General features: G+C 42.9%; 1 protein-coding gene and 1 long non-coding RNA gene across 8 annotated transcripts in view; one reads left to right on the forward strand and one right to left on the reverse strand.

The window, feature by feature from the left end:
* Positions 1 to 22,882, forward strand: part of CNTNAP4 (contactin associated protein family member 4) — a gene marked incomplete at its 5' end in the record, with an annotated part of 272,470 nt that overhangs the window by 53,237 nt on the left and 196,351 nt on the right. For 6 of the 7 annotated variants that reach the window (XR_013977143.1, XR_013977144.1, XR_013977145.1 and 3 more), the window contains one exon: positions 265 to 375. Coding sequence is in view for 4 of the 7 variants with exons in the window: in XM_080972303.1 (XP_080828429.1) it covers positions 265 to 375 (111 nt within the window). Of the gene's footprint in view, positions 1 to 264; positions 376 to 20,958; positions 21,071 to 22,882 lie in introns of those variants that run through there. The other variant, XM_080972305.1, reaches the window with a different exon arrangement.
* Positions 172 to 20,960, reverse strand: LOC308458433. Its single transcript, XR_013977403.1, has 2 exons — positions 20,750 to 20,960; positions 172 to 446 (listed from the first exon to the last, which is right to left on the reverse strand). It is a non-coding gene; the product is annotated as an uncharacterized lncRNA (long non-coding RNA).

Raw genomic sequence — 22,882 nt, forward strand, 5'->3', positions numbered from 1 at the left:
TCAAAGCTAAGTTAGAACAAGGGGCACTGAAAGAGTCAGAGAATCCAGTAAATTACACCATGGTAATCTGATGAAATATTGATCAAATACAAAGTGCCGGCTCAGGACTGGAACTTATAATAGACCCAAGACACACACTGTGGGGACGTGATCAGAAAAGTACAAGGTCAATTCTGATGTTTGCCAGTGTTCTGTTTTAGTTATGGTTTTCAGCGGTCCTTGTTTAAGTGCGCGAGCCTGATGCATGATGTTTTTCTCTGACAGATAATTGTCACGATCAGCTGGTGTCTGCCTTGCCTCAATCATCGTTCAGTAGTTCAACGGAGCTGTCCAGTAGTCACAGCCCAGGATTTGCAAGGCTTAATCGAAGAGACGGTAAGGATTCTCACTTCATTGCTGTATGTTTGCCAAAGAGGACAAATGAACAGTATGGTGTCTTGTGTAGACTGCAAAATAGGAAGAACACATTTGTCAATATTTTCTATTTTTTTGTGGTTGAGGCATATACCAATATAATTTTTTATGAACCAGACATTTATTATCCAGTGTTAGTTTACTTTGCCAAGCACAGAGCATGAAACTAGAATACTGTTCAAATGCATGGGACCAGATCACCACTTATTTTTAATATTAATGGTTGGTAGGCCAATCAGAATGGTAATGATATACTAATGCAAACTGCCTGGGATTATATAAGCCTCCTTAATTTGTAAGTTTAAAAATTGGAAAGGCGTGACATACAAGTTGTTTGGAGTATTTTGCTGTTTGCTTGCTCCCCTCTTCCCTCACATGCACAGTTCAATGAATATCTGGTTTGATCAATCCATTGTTTGCCATATGTGTCTGAATTTGGATAACTCTAGTTTGGTCAAAGCACGATCACAAAGTTGGGCTTTATCCTTTTATGTGATGCTGGTATGCAGGGGCAAACTATGGTTTGATCAAACCATAGTTTGTCACGTTTGGACACAATGTCAAGTGCTGGTTTGCATATGAAACTAATCCACCAAAAAATATTGTAATATTTGAGTGTCTAGGTATATTTCCTGATGATGAATTCTGGAGGGGTAGGTAACTGTAGGCAGACTTAATTCATCTACTGTGAAGGTAACAACTTGCTGGAGAAAAGTCCTAACCAGAATTAGTGTGGAGATAAATACTCTAAATGTCTCAAAGGGTCACATATCTGTAAAGTAGCAGTTGCATGCTGGCGAAGGGCACGAGAGGACGGCTTCCTGGCCACGTCACAGTTTAAGTTTCCCATGGCCATGCCTCCCGCTGGTGTTGTTTGGTCAGAGGGGTCACACCTGGGCAGGACCCTGCCCAGCTCCGCCAACATGGCCCAGACAGTGATGAAGGGGGCGTCAATCACTGCCCTGATGCCCGGCTGCAACGCTGTCCACCAAAAAAGCAGAGCGGATTTGGAAAAAGAGCAGAAGCAATGCTCCCACAGGGTCACGGTTTTACTCCATTAGTAGAAAATAACCCGCAAACATGTCACTTGGTAGGGTAGAGTCAGCGGTGTGGCAGAGCGGGGGCATAACACGCCAGCCCAGTCCTTGCAACCAGTGCCACTGGAGTGGCTCGGGGCTGGCAGGGCAGCAAAGGCCGCATGGCTGTTGCATCCTCCTCATGCCTCCCTGCCCATCCTGAACTGCTTCGCGATGAGCGGCATCCCCCCAGAAAAAAACTGCCCAGGGTCATTGCCCTGGCAGTCCCTTCCCCCACGCTGCACCCCTGGGTGGAGTCACAATGCTAGCTTCATAAGAACATAAGAAGAGTCTGCCGGATCGGGCCAATGGCCCATCTAGCTGCTTTTCCTTTATACTTTATTGTCATTTGTACAACTTGTATACAGTGAGATTACATGAGCACCCCTCACTCAGCTCTCTTAGTCTTCATTCCCCTCGTTTACTGACGCACACCCACCAAACCCAAAAGTCAGTTGCCCTGTTGTTATCTTTTCATTCAGCAGCCTAACAGCCCACGGATAGAAGCTGTTCTTTACCCTGTTGGTGCGACTAATCATGCATCTATATATTCTGCCCGAGGGCAGGAGATCAAGAAAGTGCCGGCCAGGGTGTGAATCATCCCTGAGAATTTTCCTCATTCTCCTGAGGCAATGTTCTTCCACTATTTCATCCAGCGGATTCATGGGACAGCCCATACTATCTTATGCTGTATTCACCACCCTCTGTAGGCACTTCCTATCAGTTGATGTCAAACCAGCGTACCACACGGTGATGCAGTATGAAAGGACACTTTCTACTGTGGACCGGTAGAAGGAGATCATCAAATGTTGATTGACATAGTTCTTTCGCAATACTCTGTGGAGATGGAGTCTTTGTTGGGCTTTCTTAACCACCTAGGTTGTATTGATTTCCCAAGTAAGGTCTTCACTGAGATAAACATTCAACATCCTTTTCTCACAGCGACCAGCCAGATCCCTAAGGAAAGCCTGCAAGCAGAAGCTAAGCACAAGAGCTCTCTCCCCTCCTGCTTGCTGGCAAGTGTGTTGCAGTCACTTTCTGGGTGGAGTGTGGGTGCACTGGGATCAGTGCTAGATTCAGGCTGCTGGTGCACTCACACAACACTATGATCTCCATCAGCTCAACCTCTCCTGGAAAGTGACCCATCTGCCCATCTGCAGGGAAGCTAGTGTTGTGGCTCTGCCCTGCTGATTGTGTTGCTTCCGCGTATCTCACCAGATACTGAGGGATGGATGTAAGAACTTCTGGATGCAAGATCTTCAGGCAGCACATATGAAGGTCCTAGTTAGCAAACTGCATAAGGAAAAGATCTGTTGGAATGGATTCTTGGAACTATTGGCTGAGTAATATCCCAATGACATGGGAAACGGAGTGCAATGTTGATTTTCTCTCTCCATTATATTAGTGTTATTATTTTTTGTTAGTTACAGTGGTACCTCAGTTTAAGAACTTAATTTGTTCTGGAGGTCCGTTCTTAACCTGACACTGTTCTTAACCTGAGGTACCACTTTAGCTAATGGGGCCTCCCACTGCCGCCGAGCCGCTGCCGCGTGATTTCTGTTCTCATCCTGAAGCAAAGTTCTTAACCCGAGGTATTATTTCTGGGTTAGAGGAGTCTGTAACCTGAAGCATCTGTAACCCGAGGTACCACTGTATTTGTAATATTCATGATGAAAAAAGTTATTGTATCCTCGTTTAATCTTCTTTTTGTATTAGCATTTGTTTAAATGTTTCTATTTGAACTGGTGTGAAGATTTTGGGGGAGAGGGAAGGAGGGTTGGGTGAAGAAGGAAAGGATGTAAAGAGAATTCTTGCGTGGAAGAGTCAAGAAAGAAACGTTAGAATCCCAAATAAACGATTAGTAAAAGAAAAAGGTATAATGGCACAGACACAGACCACTGCATACTAATATCCACGGAGACAAAGACCTCAGCACATTCAGAATTAAAATCATTAAATGCTATTCCCCCTCCCCCCTCATAATTGCCAGAATGATCAAGCCTTCAGCTGAGTCACCTCTCTAAATATTTCTCCAAACATTAATTATATAGCTCATCCTCTGAATGAATTTTATTATGTTCTGCCTTTGATATCTATATGATTAAATATTTAAACATGAATATAAGTGGAAGCAATTTTAGATGATATGCTCCCCCTGTCTGATTGCACTGCAGACTTTGGATAGTCCATTGCATTGGATAATAATCTTGAAGCTCTTTAACTGCATCTATAGGGAGAATTGTGAGCAACACGTTGTCGTCCAGAGAACTCTACAGAAAGCAGAAAATGCTATTTGCAATGTATGGGTGAATTTGAAACGTAATTGCATTTTGTCGGTGCATTTTTTCTCTAGTAGATGTCCTGATCAGGTTTCCAAATTAATTACTAATCTAGTTTCACAGCTGGAATTCTTCAAATAATGTCAAAGTTTTAAAAACAGATCAGCAAGGAATTGCAAAATGTTTATCATGCAGGGTACAGAAATGTAAGCTACAAGTTGTGCAGACAAAGCCTAGATGCATATACGTGCTGGGGAACTGAATGTATATAGTCTGGTAGCAACAAGACAGATCTCAGGCAGATGAAGCTATTAGCCTGATCCTTGCTGCTCTGCCGCATTACCCAAATAATGAAATAATGACCAGAAAGTTCTATGGCAGTTTACCAGTCCACCTTTTGTCAGGCAAACTGGATAGCAAACAATATGATGGCTGGTTTAGGAATGAGCTGAGTTGCTAGTTCAGTCTCACTGTCGCTCAAACATAGGTCTGTTCCATCCTGTTGCATATCATAAGAACCCTGTTTGTTCCATTGTGTGCTATTCCATCCCTTTGTGTACATTTTGTGACCCAACCCGCCATAAAGGGACATGGAACTTGAAATGGGCTAAACTAGGGCCTCTTATATTGATAACATCTGTAGGGGAAATGAGAAGTTTGGGAAACTAATATTACCCTTGGGGAAGCCAACCCCTTAAGGTAAAGGTAAAGGGACCCCTGACCGTTAGGTCCAGTCGCAGATGACTCTGGGGTTGTGGTGCTCATTTCGCTTTATTGGCCAAGGAAGCTGTCATACAGTCATGTGGCCAGCATGACTTAGCCGCTTCTGGCGAACCAGAGCAGCACACAGAAATGCCGTTTACCTTCCCGCCGGAGCGGTACCTATTTATCTACTTGCCCTTTGACGTGCTTTCGAACTGCTAGGTTGGCAGGAGCTGGGACTGAGCAACAGGAGCTCACCCCGTCGCAGGGATTCAAACCGCTGACCTTCCGATTGGCAAATCCTAGGTCTGTGGTTTAACCCACAGCGCCACCCGTGGACCCACATTAATTCTTCCTAGGCATCCTGCCAACGATGTGACCAAATTAACCTATCAGCACCCATCCATGCACGTTTATTGCCCCCAGCCTTCAGTACAGAGTAGGTGAAGGAACCTCTCCAACTCAGTCTATCTCAGACTGGAAATTCTGTTCACTAATGGCCTGGGCAGATGCAAGGCTGCCAAGGAGGATGAATGGGGTATGGTGAAGCTTGAACTGCAGTTGTGGCTCTTGGGCTGCAGTGCTGTGCTGCTGGAGGGAGTGGACACGTGCAAATAAAACAGACATTTCCCAATGCTTTCCAATGCACTCACCTGTAAAACCCACCTGTTGTATGCAGCTTTTAAACAAAACACACTTTTTTGTATGTGCATCTGCACTTGAAAAATCTGGATAAGTGTTTAATGTGATGGGGAATTGAATTGCAATCCACAAGCAAGGTTGGGAGTGTCGGACCGGATCAGTTCACTGCAAAAAGTAAACCAAACAAAAATTATTTCTCCATCCCAAAGCTGGCTTTATATAACTGCAGCCCTCAGGCTTTGTTCCTCAGTCTGAGCATCTAACCGGAGAGAGTGGATGCTTTAGAGACTCCTATGGCCTGCCTCGCTCCCTTGTGGAATATGACCATCTGTTTGTACTGAAACATAGGCAGCTGTGTTATACTGAGTCAGATCACTGATCCATCCACCTCTGTATTGTCTACACAGGATGGCAATGGCTCTCCAGGCCTTTAGGCTTATCCCTGGATATGTCAGGGACTGGACCTGGGACTTTATGCATTCATAGTACACTTTTTATCACAGAATTAGATCCTCTGCCTCTGGCCCTTCAACCTTACCATTCTTGCCTATCTCAGACCATGCTACCTGCTCCTGGACACTTGGTCTACTATAGTTGGAGACTGGCCTGTGTGCTTAACCTTGCCTAGATTGAATCAGAAGAATCTTTCTTTGCATCAGCCACTAGCCATAGCAATAAAATAAAATACAATGTACTGAAGATAGAGATAAAAACTTAACTATACAAAATACATTTTGGAGGTTTACATCAATAATCAAATAATAGATCTCATTCTAATTGACCCCGCTAAAAACCTTGCAGTTTTTGCTGTCACCCAATCACTTTGATCTGCTAAAAGAAAGGACACAGTAGCAATCGTTGAGTGACCTGGCATGGACAGTAGTAGAGGGGTAAGAACTGCACTCCTCAAATCTTTATAAACAGTGCAAGCCAGAAGCACATGAGCCACTGACTCCATACTGCCATCTCCACATGGACATAATTTTTTTCCAGTGGAATTTTTTTGAAATTGACTCTCAAGTACAGCCGAAGGCAGTATATTCTATTTTGTGAAAGTGAAAGCGTGTCTGCATTTTGGAATTGTCAAATTTTGCCAATAGGAAGCCAAAGTGTCAAAATGACTAGGTGGAAAAAAATAATACCATGGACAACATTTCTTCATGGTGGCCAAATTATTCTGTCACTCAATATCATATAGGTGCTGTCTAAATAAATTATTGGATAACTGATGAAGCTATGCTATTTGACCACTCCAATTAGCTATTTGTTCCACTGGAATCTAACAGTGTGTACAACTTATTCACACAATGGCTTTGTCCAGAAGGCCTGATCCATGTGCAATTTGGGCATAAAACTAGAAGGCACAATCTTACTTCTTCATTTCTCCAGACATTTTGTGCATGAAGAGGACTAAAATAAGTGTATGAAGAATAAGTACAAAAAGAAGAGGCAGAGTTGAGCGCCATCTATGTTTATGGAGAAGTGTTGGGTTTTATTTACATCAGTTACCTAATTCTTACCCATTCCTGCACTCTCATAGCTGCCTGGACTTATGCAAAGAAAGGCAGCCAAAGTGGATTGCAAGGGCTAACAAAATATCCACACAACTCCTTTGTGCAGTTACACTTGCAGAGAATTCAGTTCTATATGCTCATAGAATTCAGTTCCATGAAGTGCTGTTAAAACCGGGGGGGGGGGGTAGTTAAATGACTCCCCAAAAATCCCAAGTTCCCACCACAGTCTCGAACTAAGGCCAGGACAATGACCACTTACACAAGCACCATACATGAACAACAGCAAAGAAGCTCAGAAAAGCAGTCTAGAAAATTGTAGCAATAAGTCAATACCATGCATCGTATTGTTTCCTCTGACAATCCAATACAGTGGATGCTCGGGTTGCAAACGTGATCCATGCGGGATGCACATTCACAACCCGCAGCATTCGCAACCCGCATCTGCGCACGTGCGGCTTGCGATTTGGCGCTTCTGCGCATGCGCAAAGTGCGATTTAGCACTTCTGCACATGCGCAACCGCCAAAACCCGGAAGTAACCCATTCCGGTACTTCCGGGTTTTCGACGGTCTGCAACCTGAAAAAATGCAACCTGAAGCATCTGTAACCCGAGGTATGACTGCACAGAAAACTGTAGAAACGTCACAAATAATCGCCAAAATTCAACGGCTTGACCGATTTCCTTGGTTACAACAGCTAATGACTCCTCTGGAAGAGGGGAATGCAGGCCTCATCCTGCCTCCATAATCCCTTAAGCATAAGGTCACATACTCCTTGCTCCTCCATAAGGTGTGACCTTAGCCCCACAATAGGAGGCAGGAAGCGATCAAGGGCAGCACATACCCCATGCAGAAATCCATCGGGTTGGTGGGTTGAATCCTGATACTTTCAAAGGAGAAGCACAGGAAAGCCTTGCAGCTGGAGGGCTATGTAAATACTTTTATTGTTCTTTGGGGAAGAGCGTAGTTAAAAGGTGTTGGGAACTGGGGTTATTGACAGGGGTGGGTTGTGAGTTGAGGACCCGCCATCCACTTAGAGATGAATAAGACACAGGGACACCAGTATTTTAGGTTAATGGGCTAAAGAAGGCCACAACTTTATTGGTTACAGCATGTGAGTGGTATTGGGTTAGGCACTGGATCAAGCAATCTTTACATGACTCCACCCCATTCAGCGGGGAGTCATTCAAAGGTTAACAACCAGTGGGAGGAGCTTGTTGATGCAAATACAACTGGAAGCTTCCCCTGATGTCACCGGATGTTGTGCCATGGCCCTAGCCACCAGCAGGACATAGGACAGGATCCATGACTGCTGGAGTCCTTTAACAGAATACCCAAAAGGGGAAGGGTAGGTGATGGCCACAACCAGCCCTCCAACACACAACACATATTCCAATGCCTAACCGCCAATGCTCAAAAGTTGTGATGAATTGCTACGAGGTAGGCAGAAAACCATGAGGCTGGTGCCAATTTACCAAATGGGTAAAAATTCCTTCCAGGCCCCCTGGGCAACCAGGGCAACCAACCAAAGTCCATAGCAAGGTCAGAAGCATAGATATGACCTAAAGGGAGGGAGGGCGGGTGATCCGTCAACTTCTGGGCGCACAATGAGAGCATGGAGCTGCCGTGGCCACTTGAATGCGGCTAAGCCCCGCCCCCAAGCCAGCCCTGTTGGCTGGCCTACAGGCGCGGCACAGAAGCCAGGTAAGCTGACGCAGGGGGCCGAAGACGCCCCCCTGCAGAAGGGGGAACTGGCTTCCGCCCACAACCCCTCCCCTCTGTTAGGAGGAGAGGCTTTATGGACTCACGTTTCTACATGCCAAACACTCCTACTTTGTGACATATTTGTGATGTATTGATGATGCTGTTGAAAAATGCATAATGGGAAATGGGGAGAGATTCATACAACCCCATGCTTGGGGTTCCCACTCTGTGTATTTGAACATTGTTGCAACAAATAAGGATCAGGTCTACTGACTGCTGTTTTGCTTCTTTAACTTGTCTGGAGACACCTTCTTTTGCTGACCAGAGAGACCCACGGGGACTGGCACCCTGATGAGCTGGGCAGTGGAGTAAATCCCCGCACCCCAGGATTTTTTTCCCTTATCAGTGCTGTATATGAATAAATGCATTTATAAAATATACATCCACTTCATTACATTTCCCAAGTGCTGAAGAAAAACCTTCCAGCTGTAAAGTACTCCATGCAAGAGGGAAAGTATTGAGTTAGGCAGGTCTGAAAAGAGAACTCCGTGGATAAAAATCTCAGTCAGTCAGCAATTTAGAGATGCATTTAATTGGTCTCTAGACTGTTTAGAAAAAAGGGGGAAAGTTTTCTGCCCACCACTCAAACACAATTTTTAAACTAAAATCATTAATGTGTATTTAGGGCAAACAATTTTCAGTAAGGAACCCAGTGGCCTGTTCTAATGCGTTATATGGGGGATAGCATGGGAAGAATTGCACCAATTAGCATTTGGTCTTGAAATATTATTTAGGAAGGGAAAAGAAAAGTAGATCATAACACGGGAAAGAAAAAAAAAAGGAGCTGAAACACCAGAAAGAAGTTTTTAAATATATATACAAAGTATTTAATAATACATGCATGTACTATACCACAGACCATGAAATTGCTTGCAGAGATAGTTTTGATATAAAGCCCCTGAGATCCAATTCTTTTCAGTACTAAAAAGAGTTATTTATTTCATTAGGGTCACTGCTGCATGAAGCAGTCTGAGAAAGTATTTGATTGATATCCGAACTGAAGTTAACTTTGAGGAGGAGAGAGAGAGAGGAATGAGGGGAGGGGTAAAATAGAAAAGCTGTGTAAAACCACACATTATAGTACAATAATACTGTTGTTGCAGATGTGCCTGATTTACAGTTCGGGGTTGGGGGAGCCATCAGTGCAGCTGAACTGGCAAATATGTCCCTTGTATATAACATATGCAAAAGTCCGAGTGAGAATAGGATCTCCCAAGGTACTCTGCCTTCCATAGCAGCTGTAGTGATCAAGGAATGTTAGGGCATGGATGGGTGCACAGGTCTAAAACAGAAAGTGGATAATAAAGGGACAATAGAAAGTGTCCTTTCAGACTGCATCACGGTGTGGTACGCTGGTTTGACATCAACTGATAGGAAGTGCCTACAGAGGGTGGTGAATACAGCACAAGATATTATGGGCTGTCCCATGAATCCACTGGATGAAATAGCGGAAGAACGTTGCCTCAGGAGAGTGAGGAAAATACTCAGGGATGATTCACACCCTGGCCGGTAATTTCTTGATCTCCTGCCCTCAGGCAGAAGACATAGAAGCATGATTAGTCGCACCAACAGGGTAAAGAACAGCTTCTATCCGTGGGCTGTTAGGCTGCTGAATGAAAAGATAAGAACAGGGCAACTGACTTTCGGGTTTGATGGGTGTGAGTCAGTAAACGAGGGGAATTAAGACTAAGAGAGTTGAGTGGGGGTGCTCATGTAATCTCACTGTATACAAGTTGTACAAGTGACAATAAAGTATTTCAATTTCAATTTGTCCATCTTCAGCAGAGAGAACTTGCTGGTATGAAAGAAAATACAGGCTCATGCAACAAACCCTGTCACCACAATTGCTTGTAGCTCCAAACTGTTCTGCCAACAGCTTAAAGGCAATCTAATGCTCCCCATCACCACCCAAACTTTCTCCATGATTCTTCCCTAAAAAAGAATTGATGAACACACATGAACCACTGAGAATTCAATATTGGTGTGTCAGATTGTTTGCCTAGAACGGATGCTTAATTTCTTGCTAAAATATTGCTTCAGCTTTTTGTGGCTTAAAGGCCTTCTCATAAATTCCTTCCAATCTTATCAGTTTCAGAATCTCTACTTCATGTAGGATTGGTAAGTTTGATTCCAGTTTTATGTTTAATTAACCCTCTGGAGCACCCATAAACCCATTGAAGGAAAGGAAGTATTTAATCTGAAATTCAGAAATGTAAGGCTGGTTCTGGATATACCATGTACTTTATTCAATAGAAGTGTGCCTTTGAATGAAAAATAACCAATATGGGGGGGGGGGGGAGGATTTCAGAATAATACTGAAGTGGAACCTTGGTTTTTGAGCATCTCAGAAGCCAAACGTCTCAGAAGCCAAATGCCGAAAATCCAAAAGTAATTGCTTCTGTTTCCGAACGCGCCTCAGAAGTCAAATTGCTTTTGCAGCATGTTTTTCTTTTTTCTCAATGGATTTTTCCATCCGCACATTGCTTCTTGGTTTTCAAACGTTTTGGAATTCGAACGGTCTTCCAGAAAGAATTACGTTTAGAAACCGAGGTTCCACTGTACACCATTTTCTTGAAGCGGTAACTATTTGACTGAAATACACCACCCTTTCCTTACATTTTAAATGTAGTTGTGGCAATAAATAGAGATAGGAGAATGACTTTTAATCTTTTTTAAAAAAGCAGAGATGACTTCCACTGCTTAAGATTACAAATTTGAATAAGATAACAGTATAGCATATCTAATTGAACTAGTTTAGTTTATCATTATTCTCCATTTTTCCTATTAAAGCAATAAAAGTGGCTTATAATAAGAATATAAAAATACATCAAAACAATACAAAAGAATAGAAAATAGTACATATATCACCACAACTAAAAATGGCAGGAATTAAATTAAAACATCAAAAAGATAGCAGTGCAAAGATATAAAATGTTGACTTAAATTTTAGAGTAAAAAATATAAAACAACAGATCATGTTTTAGAAGTTTCCTGGAGTAACTGAAGGGAAGAAAGGGATTCTGGGGGATCTCTTCCAGTAGGGAATTCCACAATCTTGGCATCATCACCAAGAAGATCCTTTTGCAGGACTGCTTCAGGAAACACAAATACCTGTAATTGTACACAATTAACTGCTCAGGGCAAAAAGAAAAGAAAAGGGAAAAATAGTGTGTGGGGCTGGCACCATAAGGTTCCTTTAAAAGAGCCCTGGGGAGTAAATATGGTATGGCTGTGAATCTACTGATACACCTATACCTACAAAACAAGGGTTGAATCCTGACAAGACAGAAGTAATGTTTTGGGGGACAGGAGGCGGGTGGGTGTGGAGGACTCCCTGGTCCTGAATGGAGTAACTGTGCCCCTGAAGGACCAGGTGCACAGCCTGGGAGTCATTTTGAACTCACAGCTGTCCATGGAGGGGCAGGTCAATTCTGTGTCTAGGGCAGCCATCTACCAGCTCCATCTGGTACGCAGAGTGGTGCATGCTCTGGTTATCTCCCGCTTGGACTACTGCAATACACTCTATGTGGGGCTACCTTTGAAGGTGACCCAGAAACTACAACTAATCCAGAATGTGGCAGCTAGACTGGTGACTGGGAGTGGCTGCAGAGACCATATAACACTGGTCCTGAAAGACCTACATTGGCTCCCAGTACGTTTCTGAGAACAATTCAAAGTGTTGGTACTGACCTTTAAAGCCCTAAATGGCCTCGGCCCAGTATACCTGAAGGAGCATCTCCACCCTCATTGTTCAGCCCAGACACTGAGGTCCGAGGGCCTTCTGCTGGTTCCCTCACTGCAAGAAGTGAGGTTACAGGGAACTAGGCAGAGGGCCTTCTTGGTAGTTGCGCCTGCCCTGCAGAACGCCCTCCCAACAGATGCCAAAGAAATAAACAACTATCTGACTTTTAGAAGACATCTGAAGGCAGCCCTGTTTAGGGAAGTTTTTTATGTTTGATGTTTTATCGTGTCTTTAATATTCTGCTGGGAGCTGCCCAGAGTGGCTGGGGAAACCCAGCCAGATGAGCAGGGTATAAATAATAAATTATTATTATAAGGGATGGGGACACTCCCTCATCCAACTTCCTAGATTAGTTACTGTAAGGAAAACACTCTGCCTTGCATATTTTGGGGGAGCTTTGCCTTCTTGCTCGAAAGCTGCTGAAACTAGGTTCTTGTTGTCACAGGTGTCGAATGAACCAGCAAAAATGGGTACGTAGTATTGGGCCACATTGAAGTGGTAGTGGTAACTTCTTCTGAATCATCATGCAGCATTGTGCAAAAACCCTTAGACTTGAAGAATACTTGGTGTTTTTTTCAGATAATTTTTTTGGGGGGAGGTGCAAAATTGCAGGCAGGGGCTAGGGTGACCACATTCTTGAGAAAGAGGACAGGGCTTCCACACATTTAATAAATGCATCAACCTGAAAGGGTAGGAGCTTGACTTCCACAGATGGTACTCCTGCTCTGGATGATAAAACTAGGGTTATCCAGAAGCTACTTGCAGAGTATTCTGTAGCTAGATGTCAAATTAATAGCCTACAAGACCTTTCTGAGACAAAACCACCAAACTTTTAATTATATAGCTTTAGTGCTAACCTCCTTTCCGTGTCTTCATACCAGTTGTCTGATCATCTCTAGTGATGATTTATTGTTCTGCCTCATTACCAGACAGCAGCTTGCTTCTGCTTCTGTTGCTGCTGATATTGAGCCTTGAGGAAGCATTATGTGATGGGACCAATTTCAGAAACTCCAAGTCCGTGTTGCGCTTCTGCTCCCCAGGCCTCTTGCAATTTCATTTCACACGGACATCACTGACATTTTGTAAACTTGACCTTGAGAAAAAGCGGCAGGCTTAGAAGTACAAACATGTGAGAGCAATTTAGGAAGAGCTGAGAAAGAAATGACACAATAAAGCCTTGTGTTTCACATCTCACTGCACTGTTTACTATACTTCTTAAAATGATTGACTTTCCTGTTGAGGAATGAAAGATGGATTTGTATTCAAGGACGGGAGGAGTCTTTTTGCAGAGACGGAGGAGTTTTCTTTTACTGACGGAGTAGACTCTAATGACTGTATAAAAGCTTTCAAATATCTAATTGTTTCTTGAAGTGCATAACTGCCTCTTCCATTGGGAAATCTTGTGAGTGATCTTGATATTTCAGTTTTCAATTTTGCTGCCTGTCGCAGTGGCCGGCAAGTTTCCACTGTTGCCCTGTGTGTTGATTTTAGCTGTTAATCTCTAGGAGAAAAAACAATCTGGTACGCATGTTTTTCAGAGGTCATGATGGGGCTTTTGGGTTATGCCTACAGGAACTGGGAGAACAGAAAACCCTTAGAATGCACAAATTGAGATATTCAGTAACATCACCATCAGTGATGTATGCATGAAGCACATATTTTTGTGTGATGCTGTGGAGTTTTCTTCTTCTTCGATCACTCGTAGCCAAGTAAGATCGTCTTCCATGAACACGGTTTTAACAGTGTGTCTGTAAGTGACTATGGAGGCCAAATCTGGATCCACACGTCCTTCCACAGTGGGGACATAGGTTTCCGGGAAGGAATTAATCACGGTGAGGGTTTGCCAAACGTGCCTTCCTCTTAGCACATTTCTCCCTTTCGTCCTGAGTTCAAGTGTCTTCAAAGCCCACGACACCTTTAGTAAAGGCTGTTCTCCAGTTGGAGCACTCGCAAGCCAGTGTTTTCCAGTTGTAAGTGTTTATACTATTTATTTTTTTTAGATTTGCCTTGAAAGAGTCTTTAAACCTCTTTTGTTGACCACCAGCATTACACTTTCCATTTTTAAGTTCAGAATAGAGTAGTTGCTTTGGCAAACGGCAATCAGGCATCCACACAACATGACTAGTCCAACAAAGTTGATGTTGAAGAATCATTGCTTCGACACTGGTGATCTTTGCTTCTTCCAGTTCACTGGCATTAGTTCTCCTGTCTTCCCAAGTGATGTGTAAATTTTTTAGAGACACAGTTGATGGAATCTTTCGAGGAGTTGGAGATGGTGTTTATAAGTGGTCCATGTTTCACAAGCATACATTAAGGTTGGTAGTACAATAGTTTTGTAAACAAGCAATTTGGTTTCCCTGCGAATGTCCCGGTCCTCAAACACTCTGCACTTCAATTGGGAGAAAGCTGCACTGGCAGAGCTCAGGCGATGCTGGATTTCAGCATCAATGTTGGCCTTTGTGGAAAGATATTTGCCCAGGTAGGAGAAGTGATTAACACTTTCCAACATTACATCATTGAATTGGATTTGTGGCACTGCAGAGGGGTTGCTTTGTGCTTGCTGGTGCAGCACTTTGGTTTTTTGGATGTTGAGCGATAGGGCAAGCTTTTCGTAAGCTTCTGCGAAGATATTTAGGATGGTTTGGAGGTCATCCTCTGAGTGCGCACAACTACGTTGTCATCACCTTGTCAACTTGCGCATTGTGGCTTGTGAACTAAGTTCATGAAACCCCTGAAATACATCATTCACATTTATGTAAACCTGTTTATTCTAGTGGAATAGAATCTTTTGTAGCAGCTAATGGCTTGGATTGGAACAGAAGAGGTTTTTTTGCCTTCTCTTTGCACCCTCTGCTTCCCCTGAAAAAATTATCTAGAGGATTGAGTGCCTTTCTGAGCAATACAGTAATAAGGATGGATGACTCTGTCAATTTTAGTTTCTTTTTAAAACAACCTCATGAAAATTCTTCAGCATTCTAATGGAAATTTATCCTAAATATATACATTTTTGCAAGCAACTTTCTATAATATTAGGGATTTATATTTGTTGTTTTCACTAAGACATGGATTTTTATGCTCACTTTCCCCTAACATCAGCATATTATTTGGTTGGGAAACTACATCATAAAATTGGTTCAAAATCCAGTTCAATGCACTTTGAACTAGATTTTAGATCAAACTGGAAATCCATGAATTGCTGGATTTTGAATCAAAATGTAAAGAATGATGCTGCAACCTCGAACCTTCTGCACACACATCGTATTTCCACACAGTGCGATGACAAATGGAGAGTTGGCTCTTCTCCTTTCCATTTTTTGGCATTCTGCTGCAGCAGAAGACAATAATTGCTACTTTGGCAGCTTGTGCTAACGAGCTTGGAAACGTTCTGTGCCCCTGAAATTCTGAAAGAAAAGATCTGAACATCTTTGAGCATGTTTCTAAGCATAGGTGTGCAAGCACAGTGGGCAAAGCCTAATAAACAGGCATGCCTATAAACATGCCCTAAGTTAAATATACTCTAGTTTGGTCATTTGAGTAGTTTATGAGAGGTGAAAGTGGTTGCATGGGCTTTTGCCATAGAACAGCTACACTAACAGGAAATGTGAAAGTAGCAATGTTACAAGGTTTATCTAAGACGTGCAGCTTAACAGAGGTGGTAAAAAGGAAATATGGAATATTCAGACAAGTTTCTCTTCTCTTCCCAATGGGAATAGCTTAGAAAATGCAAGGAGATAACAACACTTAAGAAGAGCCAGATCCAAAATTTCAGAAAATTGTGGGGTGTGAAAATTGTTATGCTTCCCATATAATCTCACGTGGGGTGAAAGAGAGAGGAAGGAACTCCAGTTTTCCTGTGGGTAACTGACACAGCAGCGCAAGAATGGCTGCAAGGTCACATGAGTTTTCTCTGCTTCACAATTCGTAGCTGGGTGGCCGGCAGAAGACACACATAATCTCCACTCCCAGCAGCTGCCTTTCTGACCTGGTTTCTTCAGTTGGAGACAATCCACTGCAGTAGCCCATGAAGCATGAAAATGTGATCTACAACACTTTCCTAACTATATGACTGAGGAATCCTCTATGATTTTTCACTTTATTATGTTGCAGATAACCGTGCCATATGAATACGTTGTCCCAACCCTCGATATCAAGTATACTTGCATTTTTTTAAGGTCATCCAAACTTTAAGCCAGATGAAGCATGTTGCTTCGTAGTATAATTTACTACACTGGGAGCTAGGCAAATCAGTGACAAAGTTCATGGATATGGTTTCCCAAGGTGCCTGGAGGGCGGGGTGGACAATGACAGCAGCAGCCTGACTGGGAATTCCCTACCGCTCTTGGCCCTCTGGCATGTATTGCAGCATAAACATACTCCTTGCCACTTGGTCATGAAGTGGTGAGTGTAGTTAGCTTTCTCTCCCTTGAAAAGTACATAAAGCTGAAGGAAGAAGTTGGAAGAGTGATGATCTTTCAGCTCTGTGTGCTTTTCAAGGCTCAGATTTGTTTTCCTGGATCTGATTTTCACCCAAATCCCTTGGAAAACCAAAGTACAGCGGTAGCTCGGGTTATAGACGCTTCAGGTTACAGACTCAGCTAACCCAGAAATAGTACCTCGGGTTAAGAACTTTGCTTCAGGATGAGAACAGAAATCACGCGGCAGCGGGAGGCTCCATTAGCTAAAGTGGTGTCTCAGGTTAAGAACAGTTTCAGGTTAAGAACTGACCTCCAGAACGAATTAAGTTCTTAACCCAAGGTACCACTGTGTGTGGGTGTTCACACTCTGCTTCTATGCCTTAGGTGGGGGAGAGGAGATCTGATCAGGAGAAGTGGGGAACAAAATGCACTCACTCCAAAATCCAAATGCGCTCACGGGTCTAAAACATTTGGCACCCTCTGATCTATGTGAGCTAACACAGCCGATATACTGTATTTTTCGCTCCATAACACACACCTGATCATAAGGTGCACCTAGTTTCTAGTCGGGGAATTCAAGAAATTCTGGCGGTTCCCTCACTGCGAGAGGCCAAGTTACAGGGAACCAGGCAGAGGGCCTTCTCGGTAGTGGCGCCCGCCCTGTGGAACGCCCTCCCACCAGATGTCAAAGCGATAAACAACTACCTGACATTCAGAAGACATCTTCTGACATCAGGGAAGTTTTTAATATGTGACATTTTAGTGTATTTTTCATCTTTGTTGGAAGCCGCCCAGAGTGGCTGGGGAAACCCAGCCAGATGGGCAGGGTACAAATAATAAATTATTATTATTATTATTATAAAAACAATATTATTTAAAAGGAGCGCTGAGCAGAGCCTGTATGCATCCCAGGCTCTGCTCAGCGCTCCCTTTACAGAGCCGGGTGGAGTGTGTGTGTGGCTCTTGGGGGCTTTTCCCCGAGGAGGGAGGAGGGACTGACTGGCTGCGTCAGTCCCCTCTCCCACCTCGTAAAAAAGCCTGCAAAAGCTGCACGCTCTTTAGAGGGTGCGCAGCTCTTGGGGGCTTTTCCCTGCGGAGGGAGCGAAAAATACAGTAGTTGATGTGAGTTTGCTTCCCTGAACACTTTTCAAACATAGCAATTTATGGTCTAAACCTGTGCATGCTTACAGTGGGACTTTCTTCCTGGAAACTTCATGTGGCAGTACTGCAGCCTTAATTTCCCTGCAAAATTGTATGAAGTAGCCCTGGGTTTTAAAATTAATTTTTAAAGACAGTCAACTAAAGTTCTATGGGATTCCTCTGTTTCTCTCAGTAGTAGGCATATTTAGCAAACTAATAACAGGCATCTGCAGAAACTTGAATATGCAGTAAATATTATGACTTTTTTACTTACAGTGTGTTCTGCAATTTCAGCCCTGCTGAGTGCTGTCCATTATAATTTGTCATTAAGCCTAAGAGGCTATAATGATCTGTGGAAGAGGATCCAAGTATGTATATGGGCACAGTTTTCAAATGTAGCGCAGTCAAACATGGCCTGCTTGCTAGTGCATTAGTTATGTAACAGTTGCAATAAAGTTGCTGCTACATAATGCAAATATAAGTCCATGAAAATTCTCATTTGGCATTTGAAGTTGGCTGATTTAATTCCATAAACATAACGGCATTTGAGGAAATCACAAAAGGGGAACTGGAGGATTATCCAGCATTATGAGAAACGAAATAATGGCAGGGAGTGTGGGAAGAGTATGTGCTCTGGTGTGAGAAAAGTAACGTCATTTTAATTCTAGCTTTCGTCGCTGCTTGCTGAAAGTTTGGTGAAAAAACATGAAATAAAGATAAAAGCTAATTCTCATTATCTTTATGGATGCATTATGTATATGGAAAATTTAACCCCTCCAAATAGCAGCCGTATCGGTTATGGAAATCAAGCAAGTTGCAATGATATTTGCTAGAGTTACATTAGTCTAGCTCAATTGCATTTTCTATTACGCTTTTAGCATGATCTATCAATACAGTGACTTTGACGAGATTCATACTACTGCCGGTGGCAAGTTAAAATTGGCTAGCCAGAAGTACATTCTATTTATCCCATTTCTCAGCTCCCTTGGACTGCTTACTTTAATGCTTTTTCTCAGCCAGAAGGGTTTCTTTATTAATACCACTGTAATGCTATATCAACTAGAATCCATGAATTCTGATCCATGAGGCATCCAATGAGGTTGCAATTCCCTTGGGTTTGAAGGGAAATCTATGGCCCAAGTTAAAACTTTGCTGCGCTAATGGGAATTTTGAAATATTTTGTCGTTCCTGCCCCAAATACAGAATGTAAAGTAGAAAAATATAGTCATTTAACTGTAAGTTTCCTCCTTGCTCTGTAACCATTTTGCTGGTTCGACAGTGACCTTATCTGAATTCAGCCTAATAGAAATAAAGAAAATTGAAGTAGCTATATAGGCAAATTGAGCAGTCACATAGTACATTAACAGAATCATACTTGGAAACTTCTAAAGTGGGATTACACGTACATGACAATATATGGGTAGCTGCATAAGTTATCAGAGTTTTAACTTTGTATAATGTAACTTAATTAAAACCATTCTTCTGTAATCTCATTTTCCAAGAATTGGGAATATTTTGGTCAATGGTTAACTCCTACAAAGAGAGAAACCTCAACTCTGCTTGGAAGTTGTATTGTATTTATGTTTATATTTAAAAAATTTAAATAATCAAAACATGCTCACCCAAAGCAGTTTACATAAATGCCAAAACACTGCTACATGCTCACCCCAAAAGCCTGACCCCCATATATTTGTTGACTGAAAATGGCTTCTAATTGATTAGGGGAATTATTTTTGCATGCACAGAAGTTCTATCAAAACAAATGAACTACCAGTTTCACGATGGACATAATTTATCATTAACACCTCTTTCCAGCAGCCACAAAGACTTAATTCAGATATTTTAAAAGACTTGCAGACTTAGTATAATAATAATAATAATAATAATAATAATAATAATAATAATCAGGCCAAACCTATGCTCACAGTTCACAAGAGGCCCAAAATATTCCCAACTATGGGCAGAGACTGTCACAGCCTCACCTTCAATGTATTCAGATGTTCTAAATTGGCCGGGTTGAAGGAGAATGAATCCAAGTTAGCAATCTTTTAATTGATTTACTCTGAGCTGGACTAGCACTGAGTATCTCCCACTGCTTGGTAGTAAATTCAGTTACTTGAGTTAGGATGAATTGTGAAACTGTGGGGGAGAGGTTGAACCTGAGTCTCAGGACCAGGTTACAAGAAAAAATTGAAACACATCCCAAGTAAAAGATGGGCAATGTACAACATCTGCCAGCAGAAAAAGTGCTAAAAACAAAGAGTCTATTCCCAGGACCCCCAAGCTGCAGGAAAAAGATCTGTGAAATGCTCCAAAGCAAAGAAAGGGGCAAAACATGGGTGGGGAACATTTCTCAGTCTGATGACCACATTCCCTCATAGACAGTGGCATAGCATAGGTTGCAAGTGCCCGGGGCTGTGCAGAATGGGGTGGGTGGGAGAGAGAGAAACAGATGGAGTACGCATGCACATTCAACTGCCTATTGGTGTCTGCATCACCCAGGAGATCACAGCCACAGAGGTAAGATAGGAAGAGTCCTTCTGTTGTCTGCAGAGATCACTTCCTGGTTCGCATGGAGAAGCCGTTTTCAATGCAGGCCAGCAATGGAAGGGCACAGCTGTATTGAGGCAGCACTGGGTGTTGAAATTTTGCACCCCTAACAATTTTGCACCCATGACAACTGCCCCGTGCCCTCTCACAATGCTTCACCTCTACTCATAGGTGTGATCTAAACCACAGAGCCTCTTGGGCTTCCCGATCGGAAGGTTCATTGTCTGAATCCCTGTGACGGAGTGAGCTGAGCTCCCATTGCTCTGTCCCAGCTTATGCCAATCTAGCAGAAAGCACGTCAGTGCAAGTAGATAAATAGGTAGTGCTGCAGCGGGAAGGAAAACGGTTTTTCCGTATGCTCTGGTTTCCATCACGGTGTCCCATTGTGCCAGAAGCTACTTTTAGGTCTATTATGAGATGTCCACCAGCTTCCAATCACAGATACCAGCAGCAAACTTGAATTATTATCGCTCCCTAGCATCCCAGTGCCAGAGGATTGCCTCCTTCCACTCACCACTTTGCCTCCTCCAAGTGAAAGAAACCTGGGCAGGGCTGAATGCCACATCCATTGCCAGGTGTGTCCTGCTGGAAATAGAAAAGGGCTTTCCCCTTGGCCTGCCTTTATATCCACTCAGTTGCCAAGTGCTTTTGTGACATCACAAGAAACCCACAGCCAATGGCAACAGCTGGGGAGGCATCATCTTCATTGCTTTGAGCCTCACAATGGTGGGTGGACCTATCAGTGATTGTATGCTTGTTTATCCAGGAAGCAGGTGGCAAGCATTGCTTCCTTGTTTGCTCCTACTGATAGCCTCAGTCCTGAAGCTATATAAATGTAAGTAGAAAATTAAGAATCAGGGCCTCCCAGCTTCATCACTCTGGGTGATTCCTGGAATATTTCACAGAAATTGAATAATACACTGTATTCAATACAGAATGGGATGGTTGGGAAGGACACTGGAGGTCATCTGCTGCAAACTCCTGCTAGTTGTGGGATCTGTAGGTTGTTTTGTTTCCTGACATTTTATCTGTTTGATTAGGCATAACAAAAAATACATAGTTTTTGTCATGGGCGCATCAAAGTTTTGTTGCTGTCAGTATCCAGATGGAATTGGCTAATGTTCCCAGATGCTAGTTGTATCAATTTGGCGTCTGTAATAATGAAAGCAAAATTAAGCATTTATTTTTTTTAGTTTGCAGCATAAATGTAATAAGTGAGATTCTTTCTTTCACCATCTAATCCTACACGTTCCAACGTTTTATGTGTTTATCCCGTTTGACTGACTGCGCCATGTGGCAGTTGCTGTGGAAGATTCCAAAGTCACTGAATCAGCTTTTCCATTGTGGAACAAACATTTCCGGAAGCGTAACCATCTGAAAAAAGATTCATCACAGACTCATTCTTGCATATTTGGACTTGTATGATTGAATAGATTCATTTATGTATTTGAGTAGAACTAAAAGCAAGCAGGAGTGAAATGAAACAAATATCATTCCTCTATTAACAAATCTAATACTTACTGGTTCTTAGGAGCACACAGTGGTTCCATCTGTACTCCACAAGCCTTTTCAGGGTTTCAGCCTCGAAATATGATTCTTGCTGCCATTAAAGCCATTATTTTTCTTTATAACTAGGCATTCTAGAAATTCAGAGTGCATCCAGTTGTTTACTAGCTTATAAAAATGACATGGGGCATACTCTTCCCTCCAGTAAAGACGTAAAAAGTAAAAGGTAAAGGACCCCTGACAGTTAAGTCCAGTCACAGACAACTGTGGGGTTGCTGCACTCATCTCGCTTTACAGGCCAAGGGAGTCAGCATTGTCCACAGACAATTTTTCCAGGTCATGTGGCCAGCATAATGAAGCCGCTTCTGGTGCAATGGAACACTGAAGCCAGAGAAGTGCACGGAAACACCATTTACCTTCCTGCTGGAGCGGTACCTATTTATCTACTTTTTGGCATGCTTTCAAACTGCTAGGTTGGCAGGAGCTGGGACCAAGCAACGGGAGCTCACCCCGTCGTGGGGATTCGAACCGCCGGCCTTCTGATCGGCAAGCCCAAGGCTCAGTGGTTTAGACCACAGTTTTTCAGAGGCAGACTTGAATGTGGACTCCAGAGCTCTCAAAGGTGGACTTTTAAGACCTCCCTGAGCCAACTAAGCCAGGATTGCCAGTGTGGCATCTTTGGGTGCTATAATGGTCCTGGTGGACTTCCCCTGGTGGCTGTGGAGTATTTGAACACTCCTTCCATTCACTGTTCCCTTGAGAGTAGTGGTGAACATGGCTACCTTAGAAAAGTATGTAGTTCCAAAGGAGGAAGGTAGAAAAGCTGAGGAGAGTTCAATAAAAAATTTGTTTCTCCTTTTTCCACATAGAGTTTAGCCACTGGGTGCAGTGGGGATAGTTCCATCCCTACTGCACCCAGTGGCCAAACACCCATTGCCTTTATAGTTGGCACTCACAATATTGGGTTTTACTTGTACGGTGAATATGAAGACGGAGATCCATTACACAGGGGGGATCTTGAGTGGGCCAGGATCACACCTCTCTGTGTGTAAATATTGATACATACTTAAAGCCTCTTCGTATGCTGGCACAATGCACAGCCAACATGTGTGTGTTAGGGGAAACATGCTATGCACATTAG

Source organism: Podarcis pityusensis (assembly GCF_964106645.2).
Source record: "Podarcis pityusensis genome assembly, chromosome: 11".
Classification (NCBI taxonomy): domain Eukaryota; kingdom Metazoa; phylum Chordata; class Lepidosauria; order Squamata; family Lacertidae; genus Podarcis; species Podarcis pityusensis.